General features: G+C 33.0%; 2 protein-coding genes across 3 annotated transcripts; one reads left to right on the plus strand and one right to left on the minus strand.

Annotated features, from left to right (window-relative positions):
* Positions 1-675: 675 nt before the first annotated feature.
* On the minus strand, positions 676-4,195 carry LOC108997007 (homeobox-leucine zipper protein HAT5-like). Its single transcript, XM_018973075.2, has 4 exons — positions 3,604-4,195; positions 2,856-2,989; positions 1,940-2,179; positions 676-1,297 (listed from the first exon to the last, which is right to left on the minus strand). The coding sequence occupies exons 1-4, from the start codon at positions 3,689-3,691 to the stop codon at positions 926-928; spliced, it is 834 nt and encodes a 277-aa protein (XP_018828620.1). The 5' UTR covers positions 3,692-4,195; the 3' UTR covers positions 676-925.
* Positions 4,196-15,462: 11,267 nt separating this feature from the next.
* LOC108997137 (bidirectional sugar transporter SWEET4) lies at positions 15,463-18,085 on the plus strand. 2 transcript variants are annotated; one of them, XM_018973283.2, is made up of 6 exons: positions 15,463-15,638; positions 16,118-16,154; positions 16,365-16,587; positions 16,938-17,099; positions 17,250-17,369; positions 17,654-18,085. In XM_018973283.2, exons 1-6 carry the CDS (start codon positions 15,596-15,598, stop codon positions 17,792-17,794), a joined length of 726 nt encoding a protein of 241 aa, XP_018828828.1. In that variant the 5' UTR covers positions 15,463-15,595; the 3' UTR covers positions 17,795-18,085. The 2 variants fall into 2 exon arrangements, with proteins under 2 accessions (XP_018828828.1, XP_018828829.1); XM_018973284.2 differs by having other exon boundaries at positions 15,552-15,598.
* The last annotated feature ends 987 nt before the right edge of the window (positions 18,086-19,072 follow it).

Genomic DNA, 19,072 nt, shown 5'->3' on the forward strand with positions numbered 1-19,072 from the left:
ATAGCCATTTAAAAAAAGGAATTTACGAGTTACCTCCCGTGGTTATTTCTTGATGGTTATATTGTGAGATTGTGAAGCGTTCATACTCGCTGAATTTGCTGTTGTTGGCTTGATTTTTTTCAAAAAAAAAATAAAAAAATCCTTTCTTTTTCTAAATGAAAAAATCACAGAAAATGACCCACGGGAGAGATCAGTGGGTGGATATAACTATATTAGCATATTCGCACGAGTCTCATATCTCCTTGGTATCGTGGTCGTGGAGAAAAGTGATGGTGATGACTTGTTCAATAGTCTTCGACAAAAAAAAAAAAAAAAGCACAAAGGGTGAGCTTTATTAAAGATACCCAACTTAAGAAGTTAAAGAAGGCACCAAGTGCGCATATGTTTTAGAATTCCAACTGGTTTTGTGGAAACTCTATGGGGAAAATCGATCTAAACTATCAAACAGCCCTGTAGAATAATAGAACCCAAAATGATGTGCGTGCGAAGCAATTTCATTTCTTTCCTTGAAAGCAATACAATTCAAATGCAGATCCTCAACGCAGTCAGCTACCTTATATTTGATGATCACTTGCATTGATGGCAGAAAATATAGACGCCGTTCTTGTATTTTTTTATTGATCACTCCAACATATGCATGCATGGAAATGTCTCGAGAAGAAATCAGGTGAGAGAGAGAGTTCAACCAGAATTTTACTCCTTATTGGCATAGAAGTACGTACAGGACGACACTGACTTGATTTATTCATTAACTCGACTCGGGGATCTCAGTTCTAGGATCTTAGCCACTAAACTAAACTTATGTTTTTTTCAACCACAGTAAATAGTTTCCGAGATAGTTTTCCGCTCGAGCAAACTAGTATTGGAATATATGACATGTTAAAAAGCCAGTAAACGACACCCAGCCATTAGCTTTAAGCACATTTTAAGACCACATCCACCAACTCAAAGGTTCTTCCTCCCCATGGTGTTGATCTTGATCATGATCTGGGAAGTAATTACGGCCATCACCACTCTTGTTATCCTCCTGATCTGATTGGACCATATCCACTGGAGCAACACAGTAGGGGTAGTTGTCACTTGGAAAGTAAGAATCTCCGCTGTCCATGACCTGTGGACCGTCCTCATCCACTACCGCACTCTCCCCACTCCGAGAACTCAGGCGGTCCTCAGCCTTCACAATGACTTGGAGGGTCGAAACATGGGTTATATCCCCTGGAAATGGGTCAAACTTTTGAGCTGAAATGGCTGCTCCCACCACGTCTTCTGCTTGAAGTTTTTCAGCTAAGGAAACCAACTACAGTCCAATTTATCATTACGTATTAATTACATGACTGAAGTACATGAATAAGTGAGCAGTGAACCTATTGAAGTGACTAAGATACCTTCTTTAACAACTTGTCGCTGTTTTCATTCTGGGATAAATTGATTTGGCCATTTTTGCACACAGAAAGAGTCTTTAGGCAGATTGAGAAAGTTACCAAGGTATATTCCTCCAATGACTTTTAAATTGTCTTTTTACATCAAGGTGGGGTTTAGAACAGATGCTATATTGGAAAAACACATGTTTGTTTATAGGGAAGAATCTCAATTGGTAGGACCCTCTTCGGGCAGAGTCCAATCATCTTCTGGTACAGGTGTCTCAATATCATAAGATGGAGTGTTGATTAGTAAGGCACTGAAATTATCTAATAAATACAATTGTCCCTTTTCTGCTCCCCTAGTTTTTCATCAACTAGCGGATCTAAGTACAAAAAAACTCTCCAGATGGTTATAAGAAAGATATCAAAATGAATAATAGAGAAGTCCAAGTACAATAATCAATTATCATCACCAAATCAAACGTGATTTTTCAGAGGATGTTACAGTTCTTCTGGTATAAACACAAGAACGACAGAGAAAATAAAGCTCGAAAGCGTTAACTTTAAGGCAAACATACCTCAGATTTCAGCTTCTCATTCTCTTTGACAAGAGAGTCATAATTAGAGAGGAGTGAGTCATAGGAGGATTTGAGGAAATCATTGTCCCTCTCCAGCTGCTTTGTCTTCCACCGAGCCCGGCGGTTCTGGAACCACACAGCCACCTGTCTTGGCTGCAGCCCCAGCTTTTTGGCCAGCTGGGTTTTTCGATCAGGCTCCAGTTTGTTCTCTGCCTCAAAGCTCTTCTCCAGCAGATGCACCTTGAAAGATTAATTACCCTCATAAAGTTCAAAAAGAACACTCTGGAAATCACTCAGACCAAAGAATTGTCACACTTTCTTATTGGATTGCTACAAAACGTAGGGAAAACAGAGCCAAACAATCAGAATCTTAGATTTCATGCTCTTCTCCACCAAGATGAATAGTTTTATTATTCACAGCAACTCGTAGGATTCCTATTAATTACTTTCTTTGTCCCTAAAGAAAATTCTAAAGTCTCCAAATCTTAATTATCTTCATTTTCCGACCTCCTTGCCAGGTGATTATGGTGGGGCATCAATTCCAAAGAGATGGTTCTTAAATTCACGTAGCTTCTACTACTAATCTTTACTATTATATTTTCTACTCTGAGGTATTGGTTTACTACTTCACCGACAGACAGAATAATATACAAGCCCACAAATATATGTTCAAAAGTGGTCAATTCGGATCTGACAATGGAAGCAGAGAAAAAAAAATTCCAACTGATCACCCCAATGGAGTTTGATGCCGATAAGATTTAAAAATAAAAGAATGAACTTGGGAATATGACATGCCGATCATAAAGAAATACAAGGTGCATGAAAAAGAAAAAAAAAAAAAAAAAAAGCAGATACGTATAAGATCAGTGAGCATATTGTTGTAACTGGTGGTGGGTGGGTTGAGCATTTCACAAACCTGTTCAGGAGTGAGGCGGCGCTTCTTCTCCGGCAACAGCTCGTCGTAATAATCCTCGTCGAGGAGTTCGTCCGGCGAGCTGAAAAATGGTCGCCTCTTAGAAGTTTCCTCCATGCCCATCATCGTTGTTCCTCCTAATTCAACACCACCCAATACAGAAACGTGCCCATACACAGATTAGTATACCAAAAAAATCACTGTAAGAAAATAAATGTGTACATATATATGTATAATATCTTAATCAAGTTTAACAACAAAGTTGATTCTTTGGAGTCTTGGACTCAGCTTCATTCATAAAACATGAGAAACATGAACAGAAATTAATCTCATGAATTTTGCTGGAAATTTCCGTTTCACGGAGACCGGGAATATGAAAATTGATGACAACATAAAACGTAGTTCTTCAATTAAAGGCTCGGAATTCATTTCTTTTTAACTCCCCTCGACGTTTCTCAGTAATCAAACGGAGGTACAAGAAATGAAGAAAACATCACGTGTAGAAGCGATATACAACAAAAAATTAGGGGGTAATATTGAAAAAAAAAAGTATAAAAAACAATGAGTTATATTATACATCAGTTTTACCATCTGTATATTACTTAAAAAATATATAATTTTATTTTTATATTTTTATATTTTATATTTAATAGAATATGAAGATAAAAAAATAAATTTATATACTTTAAGTTTAGAGTGTCAGTCTTCTATATATATAATTTTTTAAAAAGAATATAACAAAAGAAAATACCTCGGAAAATATTATCACAATTCCCGAGGAACAACATGTTGCCGCGATGGCAAGCCGAAGAGTCGAAGAAAAGGTGGCCAGACTCCATGATCCAACCCTTCGTCGACACGTTTGGTCTTCCCCGGCGAGAGGAGACAAAAGAAAAGCTTTCGTATGGCGCGGTGCCGGTGGTGGTGGCCGGTGCTTTTCTAGTACTAACTGTACTATACGTAGAATTGTGGTGGTTGGTAGTATATAGGCCGGGTGGATTAGAAAATCATAAGCTTGTGGCGGAAGAAGCTTGTGGTCCAGAGCAACCTCGCGGGCGTCTGTAACGGGCATATACAAAATCCCATCATGCCAAGCCCTCCGCTCTGTCCCAGCTCAGCCTGACTTTCCCGGCCACTTGTGTTTCACTTCGAGCTCCGAAGAAAAAAGATGGAATTACTGCGGAACAAAACAGAGACAAAAAAAACCGAAGATATGGCCCAGAAATCAATAGCTTTATAAAACTGAGAGAGAGAGAGAGAGATGGGAAAGTGGAAACGACGGTCGCCGGAGACTGAAATCGCGGCGAGAAATGGTTTCTGTCGCACTCCAAAAGTGGGTTCTAAGCTATTTTTGCAGCTAAAATTGAGAGAAGTGAGTTCAGCGCGTTTTATAGAGATCTGCCAATAGTGCGATCACGAAACTACCCTCGTGATTTAAATCTTTTTCCCATTCTATTAACGTGACACTTTTATGTAAATAATAAAAATATACATAAATTATTAAAGTTTTTTGTGTGCGAGGGTGGGCGTTAGATGAATGGATCTGGGACGTAGGATTATTATTATTTTTAATTTTTAATTTTTAATTTTTTTAATCATACCTTAAAGAAATGGTTGGTGTCTTGTAGTGCCAGATCATCAGGGTTAAATCGGTCCCATGTTTTGTGGTCGGGGAATATGCCGGATCCATGTAATATTTATATAAAAATAAGATTATTTTATAAAAATATTATCATCTTATAATATTATTGTAAAATATATTATAAAATTAAAAAAATTATTAAACAATGATTAATATAAAAATAAAATAAAAAGAAAGTCAAATCGCCCACTCTTCTGCACAACTTTCACAACCTCTATGCTAATAGGCATGTAGCTATTGTCAAACATTTTTTTCGATTTTACCCTCCATTATCTATTCATTTTCCCGTTTTATCCTTCGATCTTATCATATTCTCATTTCTTTTTGTTTTCCACTACTTCCGCAATCCGCATAGCTCTTATCGGATTCTATTTTTAATTTTTTTTTCACCGCTCACTGCTTACGGCTTAGTATAAAAGTGATTGTCATCTTTTTTTATTTTTTACTGTTTGCTATTTGATAAAATTTGGTGCTTTTGTTGTTCTATTTCTTCGCTTCTGAGTTCTAAATTGTTTGTGAAATCTGCTTCTTCGTTTGTGAATTTTGAAATCAAGTCGGTATGCTTCTATTTGCTTTTGTACTCATTTAAATAAGAAATTTTCTATTCTTTCATGAAATAGTACATATACATATATGTTAAAAAAAATTTAAATTACAAACTAAAAAAAAATTGTACGTTAATAAAATTGTCAAAAAGTTTTAGCTTGAATAATTTCAGGCCTAATACTTTCAATCTAAAAAATTATAACGTAAATTCATAACATAATAGACATAAACGTGAGAAAGAAAGTAGAAATTGCGTTTAAAAAAAAAATTAAAACTACAAATAATAATGCATCTAAACAGAGTTTTCAAATATTTTGCACTTCGACTTATTAATATCTCAGATAATAACATCTCAGATTTCAGATTTCAGATTTAAGATAATAATAAAAAAGTAGAAATAAATCTGCACATTTGATAATAAATAATATTAACATTTAGACAATAAAGTCCTAGATTTGAGATAATAACAAATGTAATAAATAAATAACAGATAGAGAGATCTACAAAACAAAACAAAAAAATCAAAACTTTTACAAACGCATAGGTTCTACAAAATTTTAGATCACAGCCAAACAAAAATGATACAAGAAAATAACGAAATTGATATATGCACACAATCTCTTCATATTTGAAGATGTATTGAGATCTATAGGGAAAAAAAAGAAAGCAACAGAAACAAATAACATCCATTCACTTATCTACAGATTTACAATAGAGGAAAAAATAAACAAAACAAAGGTCAAAGAGAAACAAAAAATAAAGATCAATTGAGAGGCAAAGAAAATAACAATGAAATATGAACAAGATATCTTCAAACATATGAAGATCTATTGAGATTTATAGGGAAAAAGTGACAACAAAAAAAAGACAACAAACAAAAGAAAGAAAAAACAAAGAAGATTAGAGTGAGGTAAAAAAAATAAAAATTAGGCACAATCAGAAAAAAATTCCACTCTTTGTTCATTTACCTACAGACAAACGATGGCAGAAAAAAAGAGAGTGAAAGAACAGAGAAAACGAATGTGAAAAAAATTTACAGATCAACAAAAAGGTAAAAAGAAAATAACACCACTTAGAACGATTTCTTCAAATATATGAACATTTGTTTAGATCTATAAAGAAAAAAAAAATTCCAGAAATAAACCGACTTCAAAAAAAACTTACATCGACTCAGATCTGTAGGAAGAAAAAAATTTAAGCACATACATAAAAATATTTTAGTTCTTTGCTCTATACACAAGAACCATACTCTTTTCGTAAATTTTTATATCAACTCAGATCTGTAGAAAATGAACAACGTCTGTTCATTTACTTACAGATGCACGATGGAAGAAAAAAAAATGAAAAAAGAGTGAAAGAACAGAAAAAATGAAAGCGAAAAAAAATTACAGATCAAAGAAAAAGTAAAAAGAAATGACACCACTCTATTCTGAACACAATATCTTCAAATATATAAAGATCTGTTCAGATCTATAAAGGAAAAAAATCAAAAATAAATCGACTTAAAAAAAAATATACATCGATTTGGATCTATAGGAAGAAAAAAATTAAGAGAAAAAAAAAATATATGAGAAAAAAGTGAACATAGACTCCGATCTGTAGATCTGTAGGGAATTAAAAAAAAATGAAACCACTCAGATATGAACATGATCTCTTCAAATATATGAAGATCTGTTTAGATCTATAAAAAAAAAAATTCATAGATAGACAAACTTCAAAAAAAATTTACATCGACTCCAATCTGTATGTAGAAAACAGAAACAAAACAGAAAAACCACAGAAATAAAACCATTTAAAAAAAAAAACCTATAGACCAACAAAAAAGTAAAAAAAAACATGGAGGCAAAAGAAAGAACTTCTGTCATAGAGAGAGAGAGAGAGAGAGAGAGAGAGAGAGGAAGAAATGAGGAGAGGCAAAATGGTGAGGTCTTCTTGGTGTTGATCCGGCTGAGAGATGGACCAAGTAGCTGTCTGTAGTGTAATGGTGAAGCTACGGCACATTGGAGAGAAAACGATAAAGAGAGAGGACGAGGATGAAGACTCTCGAAGATAGATGTTAGGAGAGAGAGAGTTTTGAGAGAAGAATAGGGGCGTCAACTTAAACGAGGAAATAAATAGAGGAGAAATGAATGTATGGATGTGAACTTGACATGAAAACTTTGATATGTATGCGACTGACTTTTATAATCGTCGAACATCCCAACTTGGATATTAAAGCAGCTGAATGAGTTTTGCTCCTGGTCTTCGTCGTCTCTATTCATACAAGAGTTCAGCAAGTTGGTTGAATGAATAGCTATGTAACCACATACATTTTTGGCCAAAATTAGAATGTACTAAATGTGAATGCTAACAAATAATAATCTCTTTGTTAATTTTAGATGTCGAGTGTATTTCGAGGTGTATGATGTGGCAACATAGGTATTCATTTAGGCTTCTTTTGGTTACTAAACCCATCTCAACTCATCATTACAATTTTTTCAAATTTCACTATAAAATATAATAAATAATTTTAAATTTTAAAATAACAATAATATTAAAAAATAATATTCTAACAATATTTTATCATCTCAACTCAACTCAACTCAACTCAATTCAGTTCAACATCTAAAAGCAACCTTAGTCAACCTACTGAACTCTGGTGTGAATAGGAATGGTGAAGACCAGAAGCAAAACCCATTCGGTTGCTTTGAAACCCAAGTTAGGATGCTCAACGATTATAAAAGTCAGTCGCATTCATCTCAAAGTTTTCATGTCAAGTTCACATCCATGCATTCATCTATCTATAGATTGCTATTATTTGCGGTTTACTTGTATATGCCTATGATAATCTGCTATATGTTGACTGTTTATTTGTTGAAATTTCTTAAAATCTCACTATAGTAGTTTTCATTATTATTCCCCACTCAGAATAGTAGAAGTTGTTCAGGTTTACATGAGGACCCTAATGGCCAAGAAGAAGAGGACAGCACCTCCTCTGGAGAGTCGTACCTAAGATGGTCATGAGCTCGCCCGAGCTCTCCATCTTAGAGCACCTTGAAACTATTGATCAAGCGATCACCGAGATACTCCAGTTTATTGAGGAATTCAAATGGCTCAACAATCGGGGATAAGGATCAGATCTTAGAAAAGCGAGTGAAGCCCGAGCCTTTTTGATGGCCAAAAAAAAAAAAAAGAGAGAGAAAGGAGGAAAAAATGGAGCATGGGAATAGAAGTAAAAGAAAACACAATGAATTATAGCTTTTGTGAACCAGTATTTTTATGGTTCATGTGTTTTGGGAAATGGTTTTTGTGAAACAGTAAGTTGAATGTTTCAAATATTCCATTTAAAATTTATTGCTCTTGTAATATATACTTTAAAAATATATGTACATAGTTGTGACTTGGGTCTTATAAGTTGTTGTATTATAGTTATAAACATTATGCAGATCGTGTATATAATATGTGTTGTAAACAAGAAAAAAAATTTTAAAAATATAGACAGAATTATGTTCGTTTATAGTTAAAAATTTGAATTATAACAAAATTGGTCAACAGGGCAAACGTGTAGCACATGTTGCCCTTAGTAGTATATATATATATATATATATATATATATTTATATATTTTCAAAATTTTCATTGTTTTTATCCGTTTTTGTTGTTTTTTTCCCTCATTTTAATTTAAGAAGGTAGAGCAAACAAGACCATGTATGCAAAACCCATGCATGCACCCACAACCATGTCATCATGTGAACGCGTCACGTTGAAGAATTCCTGATCATGTTCATGATCACCGGATCTATTCATGCATGGCTCTATCGATCGGTGGTTTTATAAATTAATACGATCGAGGACATTCATATAATTTGGAGATCATGAAGGAAAGAATATATATTAATTAGAAAATATGCTCCATCTTCTTAATTAATTCCCTTCAAAAGTCATTAATAATATTAAACAACATATATATAACATGAGTAGTAGTAGTACTAGACATTAATCTAGCTAGCCTACGTATGTACGTACTCGTATAATTAGATCAAAGCTTATTAGCATAGATGACACCATTGGATCACGAGTGCAGGATAGTACTGTATTAGAACAACTGTAGGGAATGTTTATGTTATTCCCTCCAATTCTTGTAACTATTTTGATTCTCTTTTTATTCCATATTCCTCTGTAAAGCAGTGTATAAATACACTTGAATTGATCATAATGAAATGTAAGGAAGGATTTCAGTAAATGAGCAACTCTGTTATGGTATCAGAGACCGACGACCACGAGTCCTGATCCATGACCCTCTCCTTCCTTCTATCCTTCCCTCACCCGGTCAACCCTTCCATTGCTAGCTTCTTCATTCTCCCATATTGTCACTACCAAACTAACCACTGAAAACTATACATTATGGAAAGTTCAAATTAGTGCATACCTGCGTGGGCACGACCTCTATCAATATGTTGATGGGTCTCTGCCTTGTCCATCCGAATTTCTCCCTAACCAAACATCAATCAACCCATTAAAGTTAATTATATATAATATTGATGATCATGACCTTAATTAATGTTTTAACATTAGTTGATTGGCGAAAGGGAAAAGATCATCAGGAATTAGAAAACCAAAGAACAAACAAATTAACAAGCGGACCAAACAAAGACAGCATCTTCGAAAATGAGTGGCATGCATGAAATTCACATCATGATTCATGGGACATTATCAAATTAATTTGATAAGCTAGTCAGCTAGCTAGCTAGCTTGCTGCATGCATTTGTAATAATTAACCACTCAATTAGTTAATTAATGTGATATATATATATATATATATATAATATGTATAGCTAATAATTACCTGGTGTAACCTACTTTAGAATTAAGTACGATGTTTCTGCATGCTGCATGCGTGGGATGCGAAGTGATCAATCTGGTTTATGTTAAAATCCTAACATATATATGGCCTTGTTCACTGAGTACGCATCATGCTCATGATCAATCGTTTAATTTACGTACGTATACCAGAGTGCATGGGTACATACGCGTATGTACATGTCTTTAATTATAAACTAAGAATAGAGCCCGTATATATATCGATTAACTAATTGCACTGTCTTTTGAAAAGGATCGAACTACTAATACTTTTAAAGCTAGCTTGCTATATATCTAGCTAGCTAGTAGCTAGCATATATGAAGGTTACATAAGCACTACTCAGAGATAAATTTAGGCTTTGTTTATTTTCATAACTCATCTCAACTTATCTCATGATTTAATTATTATAATTTTTTCAAATTTTCGCACAAAATAAAATAAACAATTCAACATTTTCAAATCTCAAAATAAAAATAATACTAAAAAAATATATTCTAACAATATTTTATTCAATTTTTAATTTTAATCTCAACTCATCTGTAAAAACAAACGAGGCTTAATTATAGCTGATGGGACACGCTAGCTGCACGCACCAACCGATCATGATCAGGATCAATATGCTGCATATATGCATACTTATAAATTAATCCACCATTATATATATATATATTATGATAGCTAATTCCAAATTAAGAAAACTAGATCATCTGCATGTTTTTATTTATTTATTGATCTTTTTTACTTGTAATTTAATTTTATATTCCGAAAATTACTATTTATATAGCCGACAAAATAATGTATGGGCACATGAATAAAATTTATTATATATACTGCACCTAGTGGAAGTTTTATACAGATATAGAATAATAAACCTACTATTGGAACTACATATATATCATATATATGCTGCATGGTATTTGATGATCAATTAATGGATGTCAGGAAATTCGCTTTAAATGGCAATCCTTTTATCTAGTACTACTGATCAGTACCACTGCTAAACCACTTTGGCTTGGAGGATATGAAGATAGGAATTCATGTCGCATGATCTGTAAGCCAACATCTTTGTGGTATATATATATATGAGGCTTGCACATGTTTAGATCCTAGTGGCCGGGAATTAAAGATTTAGTACCCATATTTCAGCGTAAACTGATCTAAATCTTTGGTTAATTAGAAGAAAAATGAAATTAATATATATTATATACGCAAGTTCCATGTGCATAGATGTTGGCCCAGTTGTCCACCAATGACCTAGAATATCGAACATGGCAGTACTATGATTATCAATCTATTCATAATCCAACCACTTATAAGAATAACGTGGGAAAGGAACAGAAATAAAATTAAACAAAATAGGGACTTTCCCATCCTAAACAAGGAAAATGGGTTTCACTTGATCTCCCCGAAAGTTTTCGAAGTCTAAGAATCTTGGCAAGACAATATATAGCAGCTTTATCGATCATTATCTAATTTTTAATAGCTCTATCGATCGATCAGTCTTTTATTCTCATATAAAAAGCTGCATTATCATGATGTCCAACTCAAATTAATGGAAACAAGCTGCTAGGAAACAACCCTTGCATCTACACATTTAGCTCACTACCAATTAACAATATTCTAGAGATATTATAAGAGAATATACGGCTTTTTATGAGTACTGTACATCGTGTTAGATGATTAAGGATTTAATTGAAGATTATATATATATATATATATGTGTGTGTGTGTGTGTATATATATATATATGCAGATTCTCCACCTCACATAACTTTCTTTTATGTGATATTAATGGGAGGGATGGGCGTTTAAAGCAAACGAATTTATATTAAATTTCTCCGAGTAATTAATGCTTAATGTTATACAAAACACACAACACTAATAATGACAAACTAAAGTAAAAGCAAGTACGATCAAGCGCACGATACAATCTAGGTGGTTTGACAAACTACCTACATTTATAGAGCTGTAGAAATCTTATTAACCAAAAAATATTATAATAACTTAATCTTAACTCACACTCTCAAAAACTTTTTATTCTCTCATATAATATGCATTCATTTGACTATTGTTCTCTTTAAACTATGCTGAAAGTTGTACAAAACAAGTTAAATATAACATGTTTATAACAAATGGCGTTGGAAATTCTAATTTGGTAAAAATTACATTTTTCGCTTAAGCGACATGTTGAGCACACCTTAAGCAAATACTAAGATTTATGTCACGCTCGAACTCATTGTCATGTGAGACTCGAGTAAACTTACAAATTGAGTTTTGCTCGAGCCCATTACCGAATACACCTAAAACAAACTCATATATTGAGTTGCGCTCGAGTGTCATGACAAGCGAGATCGTATGAAATCTCAATTTCTCAATTTTTTACTTCCAAACCAATCACATGCAACCCACACTTAATTACATGTTTAAATATTGGAGTTCAAACGTACGTCGACCAGGCCATAGGTGTGTACAGCATCATAAAGTACAATTATTGTATCATTTAGAAAATTAAGAGACACTAAAACAAACATTATCTGACGCATTAGACCGGCAGAATATTATTGAATCATGATCACGACTATTTTTGGATTAATGCGCGTATGGAAATAATATTCATGTCATAATTATTTTGCTAGGTTTATATATTTTCTTTCTTTCAACTCTGATACTGGCCATTCTCTTCTAGTACTGTACATGTGCATGGTGACAACTCCAATCCCGATGACTGATTTGTCATATCTACAATATATATATATATAGCCATAATTATATTCAAAAGAATATCCACTTTTTCTGAGCATAAATTAAGAATGTTTGAACTGATCATGGAAAATACTAGTTTTTCACTTTACTTCGACCTCTCATTTTGATGAGTTATATATTTAACTTTTTTAAAAATATTTTTTATTTAATAATTAAAAAAATAATTTTTAGTATATTAATGTATTTTTCTTTATTTTTTAAAAATATTTAAATGTGTTAAAAAAATATAAAAAATAAAATAATAAAAAAATAAAAACACACATTTGACCTAGCGGTCAAATTGAACGGACTACTTGGACTGCAGATCAGTAACCCGACTCATAACAAATTAATTTAGTCATATTATTATAAATTAATGCAAGATGATATTCATTATGAGGATATATATATATATATATATATATATATATATATATAGCTAGGAATCAATATGCAGAAATTAAAAGACGTTATGCTTTTTTAGAAAAATCATGCATAGAATGACCTTATAAGTTAGTATAGAGTAAAAAGGGTTTAACATCAACGTACTAATACATAAATAGTGCTCAAGAACAACATAAAATTTTCATATATAGATGTAGGTCACGTGGTACGCACTGGCCCGGAAATTTGCATGCAAAAGGAAGTTTTTAAGCTGATCATCATTGTGCTGTGCGTGCACGCATTAAAGTCTCCCTCTCGATCGATGTCTCGCTTTTGTAGTTTAAATCGATCTATCTTCGCAACTAAAGGAGGCAATCAATAGACTAATAACTAATGGGTGGTCTTTTGACTACGAAAGAATCCGAAGATTTTTACGACGTTTCTTTTGTCTTTATTAATTATTAGGGTTAGCTTTAGGAAAAGGTGGGGGATGAGATGGTGAACTACTACGTACGTACAAGTAATGGGTAGGACTTAGGAGATCAGGGATCGATCCAGAAATGAAAAGCCGGCCATCACTGGAAAGGTAGAGGCATCGATCATGACCTGATCAAGAAGGATCAAATAATAATGCTGCTTTTGAGACCGATATGTTTGTGTGAGCGTACTGTATTTTTTACGTCATCATGTCATGTATTGCGCGCAGATATATAGTATATATATATGATTTCATATAAAGTAGTACTGGCCGGATCGATTGAGCATATAATATAATATTAATTAAGGTACGTACTTCTTACGCATGCATGACATGATGCTTTCTTTCTTTCATATTAATGCTTCTTTTTGACAGATCGATGTGACGATCGATCGAATAGCTAGCCCAGCCAGGTCGTCATGAATATTGCTTTACATGATGTCTCGTGATAACATTTGATTAGCTAGGTGCATGCAGCATGGCAATCATGTCTCTGTCAATTCATAACCCACCCCTCTCTCTCTCTCTCTATCGATATATGCAGCAACTATAACTAGGGTGGATTAAAATGCATTGCATGGCACCCACATGATTGAGTACACATCTTTTATATATATATATATATATATATATAAAAGAATAATATTATATATAATCACATAGTACGTAATCAATTTAAAAAAAAAATAATTTTATTATTAAAAAATTATTATTTTTGTATATGAATCTCGTATTTATTAAATTTATTAAAAATAATTAAGTTACGCTTGCACACTCACGACTATAATTATTATTATTTTATATATAATGCATTAGAATAAAATCATTGATTTGGATGCAACATAAAAGAAGTCAGTTGTTAATTAAGGTATTGGAACCAAATCATTAACTTACAAAAGTAAAATTGTGATCTGCTTTACTCAGGAATAAAAAAAAAAGTGATTGAACAAACAATACTTAGTGGAGGAGACCAAATTATATTAAGCCTAACAAGAAAAGGAAAAGTTTTTCAGCCTATATATTTAAATTCATTCAAAAATCAAGTGATTAAAAAAGAAATAATATTTATATAGAGAAAAATGATTATTTAATCTTAAATTCAAGTGAAAAAAGAATGTGTCTCAGATTTAATTAAAAATACAAGGACCTTGAATATTTTAAAACTATATATAAAATTACTTATTTATATTATATAATATATATGCCCACCAGTTTAATATATTATAAAGTAAAGGGCACATTGGTCAGTTTGTAGGATCTGGGTCCCAGAATATTTGAGAACTTTTGGGCTCCTTTTTTTTTTGAAACATGGGCTCGTTGTTTACATAGAAGATATATATATTTATTTATAAGCCATCATTTATTAAAAAAAAGAAAAAAAAAAACGTGACTTAAAAAAGAGGGGTATATTTCGTGATTAAGTGGAAATGCAAGACCAAAATGATCAGAATCTTTCACGTATGACGTAACTACCCCAACCCAAACGGTCCAGGACGCACGGTTCTCTTCTCTCTCCCCGTGCAATCTCTCCCATAGATTTCATTCCCATGCACGCTGTTTTGACACAGAGACGTGCGAGCACTAATACCGGAGATGGCCGCCGCCTATTCACATACTCGATTCCGTTAAATATTATAACTCTCCCATTTTTTATTTTTTTTTAGAAAAAACTTAAATATGTAGGTTTAAAAAAAGAAAAGTAATTTGGAAAATTTGGAAAACCAAAGGGCTATATATATATATATATATTTGTGTGAATAGTTAATTAATTAATTATATTATATATATATTTAATTGCGTTAAAAAATCGGAAAACCAAATTAATTAATTAACAAAAATATAAAAATATATAAAGAAAGTTAGTTAATTGATTAGAGATAGAGATAGAGATCGAGATCTATCGTTTAAAAATTCAAATAATCTAAAATTAATATTGTTAACTAATGAAATAATTATATATCTGATTTTGATCAAATCCGCTCCAAACTACTGGATCCTACTCCTACTCCAACACTAAGCTCTTATATATTTGCCCCGCCTTCTCCTGATCTCTCTCCAAAACCCCTCTTATCTCTGAATTCAACTCAAGACTCTCAGGAGTACGCTTCGAAGATGGTGAGCGCTAAATTCGCTAGAAACGTCGTCGGGATCGTCGGTGACTACTGCTCCATGACCCTTCTTCTATATACATTTTTCGAGCCCTAGCTACCTATATGATGATCTCTGATTTTTTTCTAATTCATCTGTAGTTTTTCGTTTTTTCTTTTTTTAATTTGGTTTCGAATGAAAATGGTAGTCCATTATAATATTGTGACGGCCTTGCGTTAACCTTTTTATAAAGAGCGCAAAACAATGTGTTTTGATTTTGATCTTCGTTTTCTCAGTGCAGTCGCTGTCTTTGTGTGTTTGTATATGTGTATTTCCTGTTATTTCCTAATTTATTGCGAAATTTACGCACAAATTTCCTGGATTTCTCATGTATGTAAGTAAGATTGTTACAGTATTTCGGAGTTTTGATCGAGTTGCAGTGCTTTGGTTCATAGATACATCGATTTAATATTAAGAGAGTTTTGTGTAATTGTGTGCTGATTATTTCGGTGTCATTGATACTATTAATCACCTCCGCGCGCGCAGGGAATGTGATCTCCTTCGGGCTCTTCCTCTCACCTGTGTAAGTACCTCTGATCTTTTTGATGATCCTCTGCTTTATGTATACATGCAATTATATATGGATGCATATAGCTTCGTATAAAGCTTAGTCTCGATCAGTTGTTGATCATTAGTTCCGTTTCCGGATGATTAATTTATATTTATTGCTAAAATCTCTTCAAAGTCATACTCTTGTAATTCATGCATTAAACGTCCGGAAATTTTGTGTTAGGCCTACATTTTACAGAATCATTACGAAAAAGGCAGTGGAGGATTTCTCGCCGGTCCCCTATATCGCAACAGTACTGAACTGCTTGTTCTGGATCTTCTATGGCATGCCATTTGTTCACCCTGACAGCCTTCTGGTTGTGACAATCAATAGCGTTGGGTTAGCGTTGGAGCTAATCTATTTAGCGATATTCTATGCCTATGCGGCGGAACAGAAGAATGGACGGGTGCGTACCCTTATCGAATTAATGCTTGCTTGAATTTCTAATATTTCCGGCCACAATATTGGGGTTTGGATCAATTAGACCTAGTGATCCTTTTGGCTGACTAACATTCTGATCACCTACTTTATCATATAAATTGATTAGAGGGTTCCAGTACATCAGAAATAGGCTATTTAACCTTTTAAACATATGCCTGACTGCTTATTTTAATCAAAATTTGTCGTTATTAAAGAATATACTAGAGGGACTTCAATTTGGGAAGTGCATCATGTGTACTCATTTAAAACTGATTCAAAGGAAGAAATTAAGAATTTGTGATTGTGTTTTTGTTGATTTGTCGTTTCTATTTACAGAAAAAAGTACTGATAGGGCTTGCCGGTGAAGTCGTTTTCACGGTCCTCATTGTTGTTATTACTATGCTGGCATTACACACTCACAAGAACAGATCCATGATGGTGGGCATCATCTGTGATATCTTCAACATTATGATGTACGTTTCTCCGCTTACAGTCATGGTATGTCTGATGATCTCTTTCTCTCTTGAATCCCATGCAGTAATTCCATTAAAACGATTGTTTTCATTCATCCAAGGCCGGATCTTTGATTTTATTATGCATTTGGGGATCTTTGATATATTTTTCGCCCCTTTTGATCTTAATAAACAGAAACAAGTCATCACAACCAAGAGTGTGAAATACATGCCATTTTATCTCTCATTGGCCAACTTCCTTAACGGTTGCGTGTGGACAGCTTATGCCCTCATCAAGTTTGATATCTACATCCTGGTAACTAATTCAACTTTCACTACATATATGACCTTTAATTTATAGCTAGGGTTAGAATTTTGGGAATGAAAATTGAACGCCTTTCAGGGTGTTTGAGGTACGTAATTATATTGTTTATTTCTTTTTTATTTACCCTCCCCAAAATTAAAAAGAAAAAAAATTATTTACAAGCATATGCTTATAAACATCTGCAATTAATACTAATATTTGTTCTTGTTTGTACGTACATCCATGGAGTTTAACTTATGATCATATTATTCCTTCTATATATATTAATCTTACAGGTCAGCAATGGTATTGGCGCAGTCTCTGGTGCCGCTCAACTCATACTATATGCAGTTTATTACAGGACAACTCCAAAAGACGACGACAACGACAACGACGTGCCTCAGAAGCCATCCAACGTCCAGCTTTCAAACGCATGATCGATTCAGCTAGTTCTGATGGGGCTGCGCGAGATCAGTACTTATGATCTTAGTTATTTGTAACCCCGGCCCTCTTAGGTTTCGGTTGAAACATGCATTTCTATTTTTGGCTAGCTGTGGAGATTTAATCAGTTTGTCTTTTATTTTTTATGCCAAGTTTCTAGGCTTTCAAGTACTTTGATTCTAGGTTGCTAGATCTTGTAAATAGATCAATATAATTGGTCCCAAAAACTTGGGTTATGATTGGCCATTATCAATTTTAAAGAGCCGTGCAATTACTTCAGCTGTTAATCTTTGAGCCACTAGTCTGGAAACTCTATTTAATTTTTTTTTTTAATATTATTTGACTAATTTTCAAAAGACTATTAGGCCTCGTCTGAAACATGTTCCATCTTTTCTCATTTCAAAATTTTTCAATTTATTTTTTCAAATAACATTCAAATACAAATACTTTTTAATTTTAAGTTTTCAACTTTTTTATATAATCATTACCTCATTATAATTTTCTCAAATTTCCAAACATAACTCGAAAAATAATTTAATTTTTTCAAACTTTAAAATAAAAATAATATTAAAAATTTGAGAAATGCTACAAAGAAGCCTTACACTATACACATCCAACCTAACCAACATATGATTTATCCTTTTTGCATTTCAATTTAAACACACATCTTTAAGCATTGAAGAATGGAAAAAATGAAAAATCACATGTTGATTAGGTGGAAGTACTGTGTGGTGTAAGGCTTCCATGTAAAATTTATATTCTAATAATATTTTAAATTTATGATCTTTTTATTCAATTTTTGTCTTTAATTTTTCAAAACCTAATAAAACATCTTAACTCAAATTATTTCACTAATATTTACAAACTATTTCTTTATAAATTATTTATAGATTCTCATCTCATTCCCCATATGAGACCTACTCTCTTTCGTGTCCATGTTTTACCCACAGTTAAAAGGCTACTCATGCCTTTAGTCACCACCACAAAAATGTTGTTTTGGAGGGGATTTAGACTACGGGTTTTACGCCCAAAATGACCATCTTGGCAAAGTTAATGAGTAAGACTACTTAAAGTTAAGGGTGTAATCGGTCTGGTTCGATCCGATTTTATATATTTTTTAGAACCGAAACGGTATGTACTGATTTTGAAAATTTAAGAACCGATATTGAACCGATTCACTACTGAAACAAAAAATTCAGGTTTTTTCAATTTCGGTCCGATTTTTCCAGTTTTACAAATTATCTGTTAGTAATAATATGATGTTTACATATACT

Source organism: Juglans regia, chromosome 10 (assembly GCF_001411555.2).
Source record: "Juglans regia cultivar Chandler chromosome 10, Walnut 2.0, whole genome shotgun sequence".
Taxonomy (NCBI): Eukaryota; Viridiplantae; Streptophyta; class Magnoliopsida; order Fagales; family Juglandaceae; genus Juglans; species Juglans regia.

Excerpts from the sequence above, each read along its gene's own strand:
- LOC108997007 (XM_018973075.2), bottom strand. The coding sequence starts at position 3,691 with ATGGAGTCTGGCCACCTTTTCTTCGACTCTTCGGCTTGCCATCGCGGC. Across the intron at positions 2,990-3,603 it reads TTGTGATAATATTTTCCGAG|GAGGAACAACGATGATGGGC; the intron begins GTATTTTCTTTT and ends GTGTTGAATTAG. Across the intron at positions 2,180-2,855 it reads GCCGCCTCACTCCTGAACAG|GTGCATCTGCTGGAGAAGAG; the intron begins GTTTGTGAAATG and ends TAATCTTTCAAG.
- LOC108997137 (XM_018973283.2), top strand. The coding sequence starts at position 15,596 with ATGGTGAGCGCTAAATTCGCTAGAAACGTCGTCGGGATCGTCG. Across the intron at positions 15,639-16,117 it reads AAACGTCGTCGGGATCGTCG|GGAATGTGATCTCCTTCGGG; the intron begins GTGACTACTGCT and ends CCGCGCGCGCAG. Across the intron at positions 16,588-16,937 it reads CGGAACAGAAGAATGGACGG|AAAAAAGTACTGATAGGGCT; the intron begins GTGCGTACCCTT and ends TTCTATTTACAG.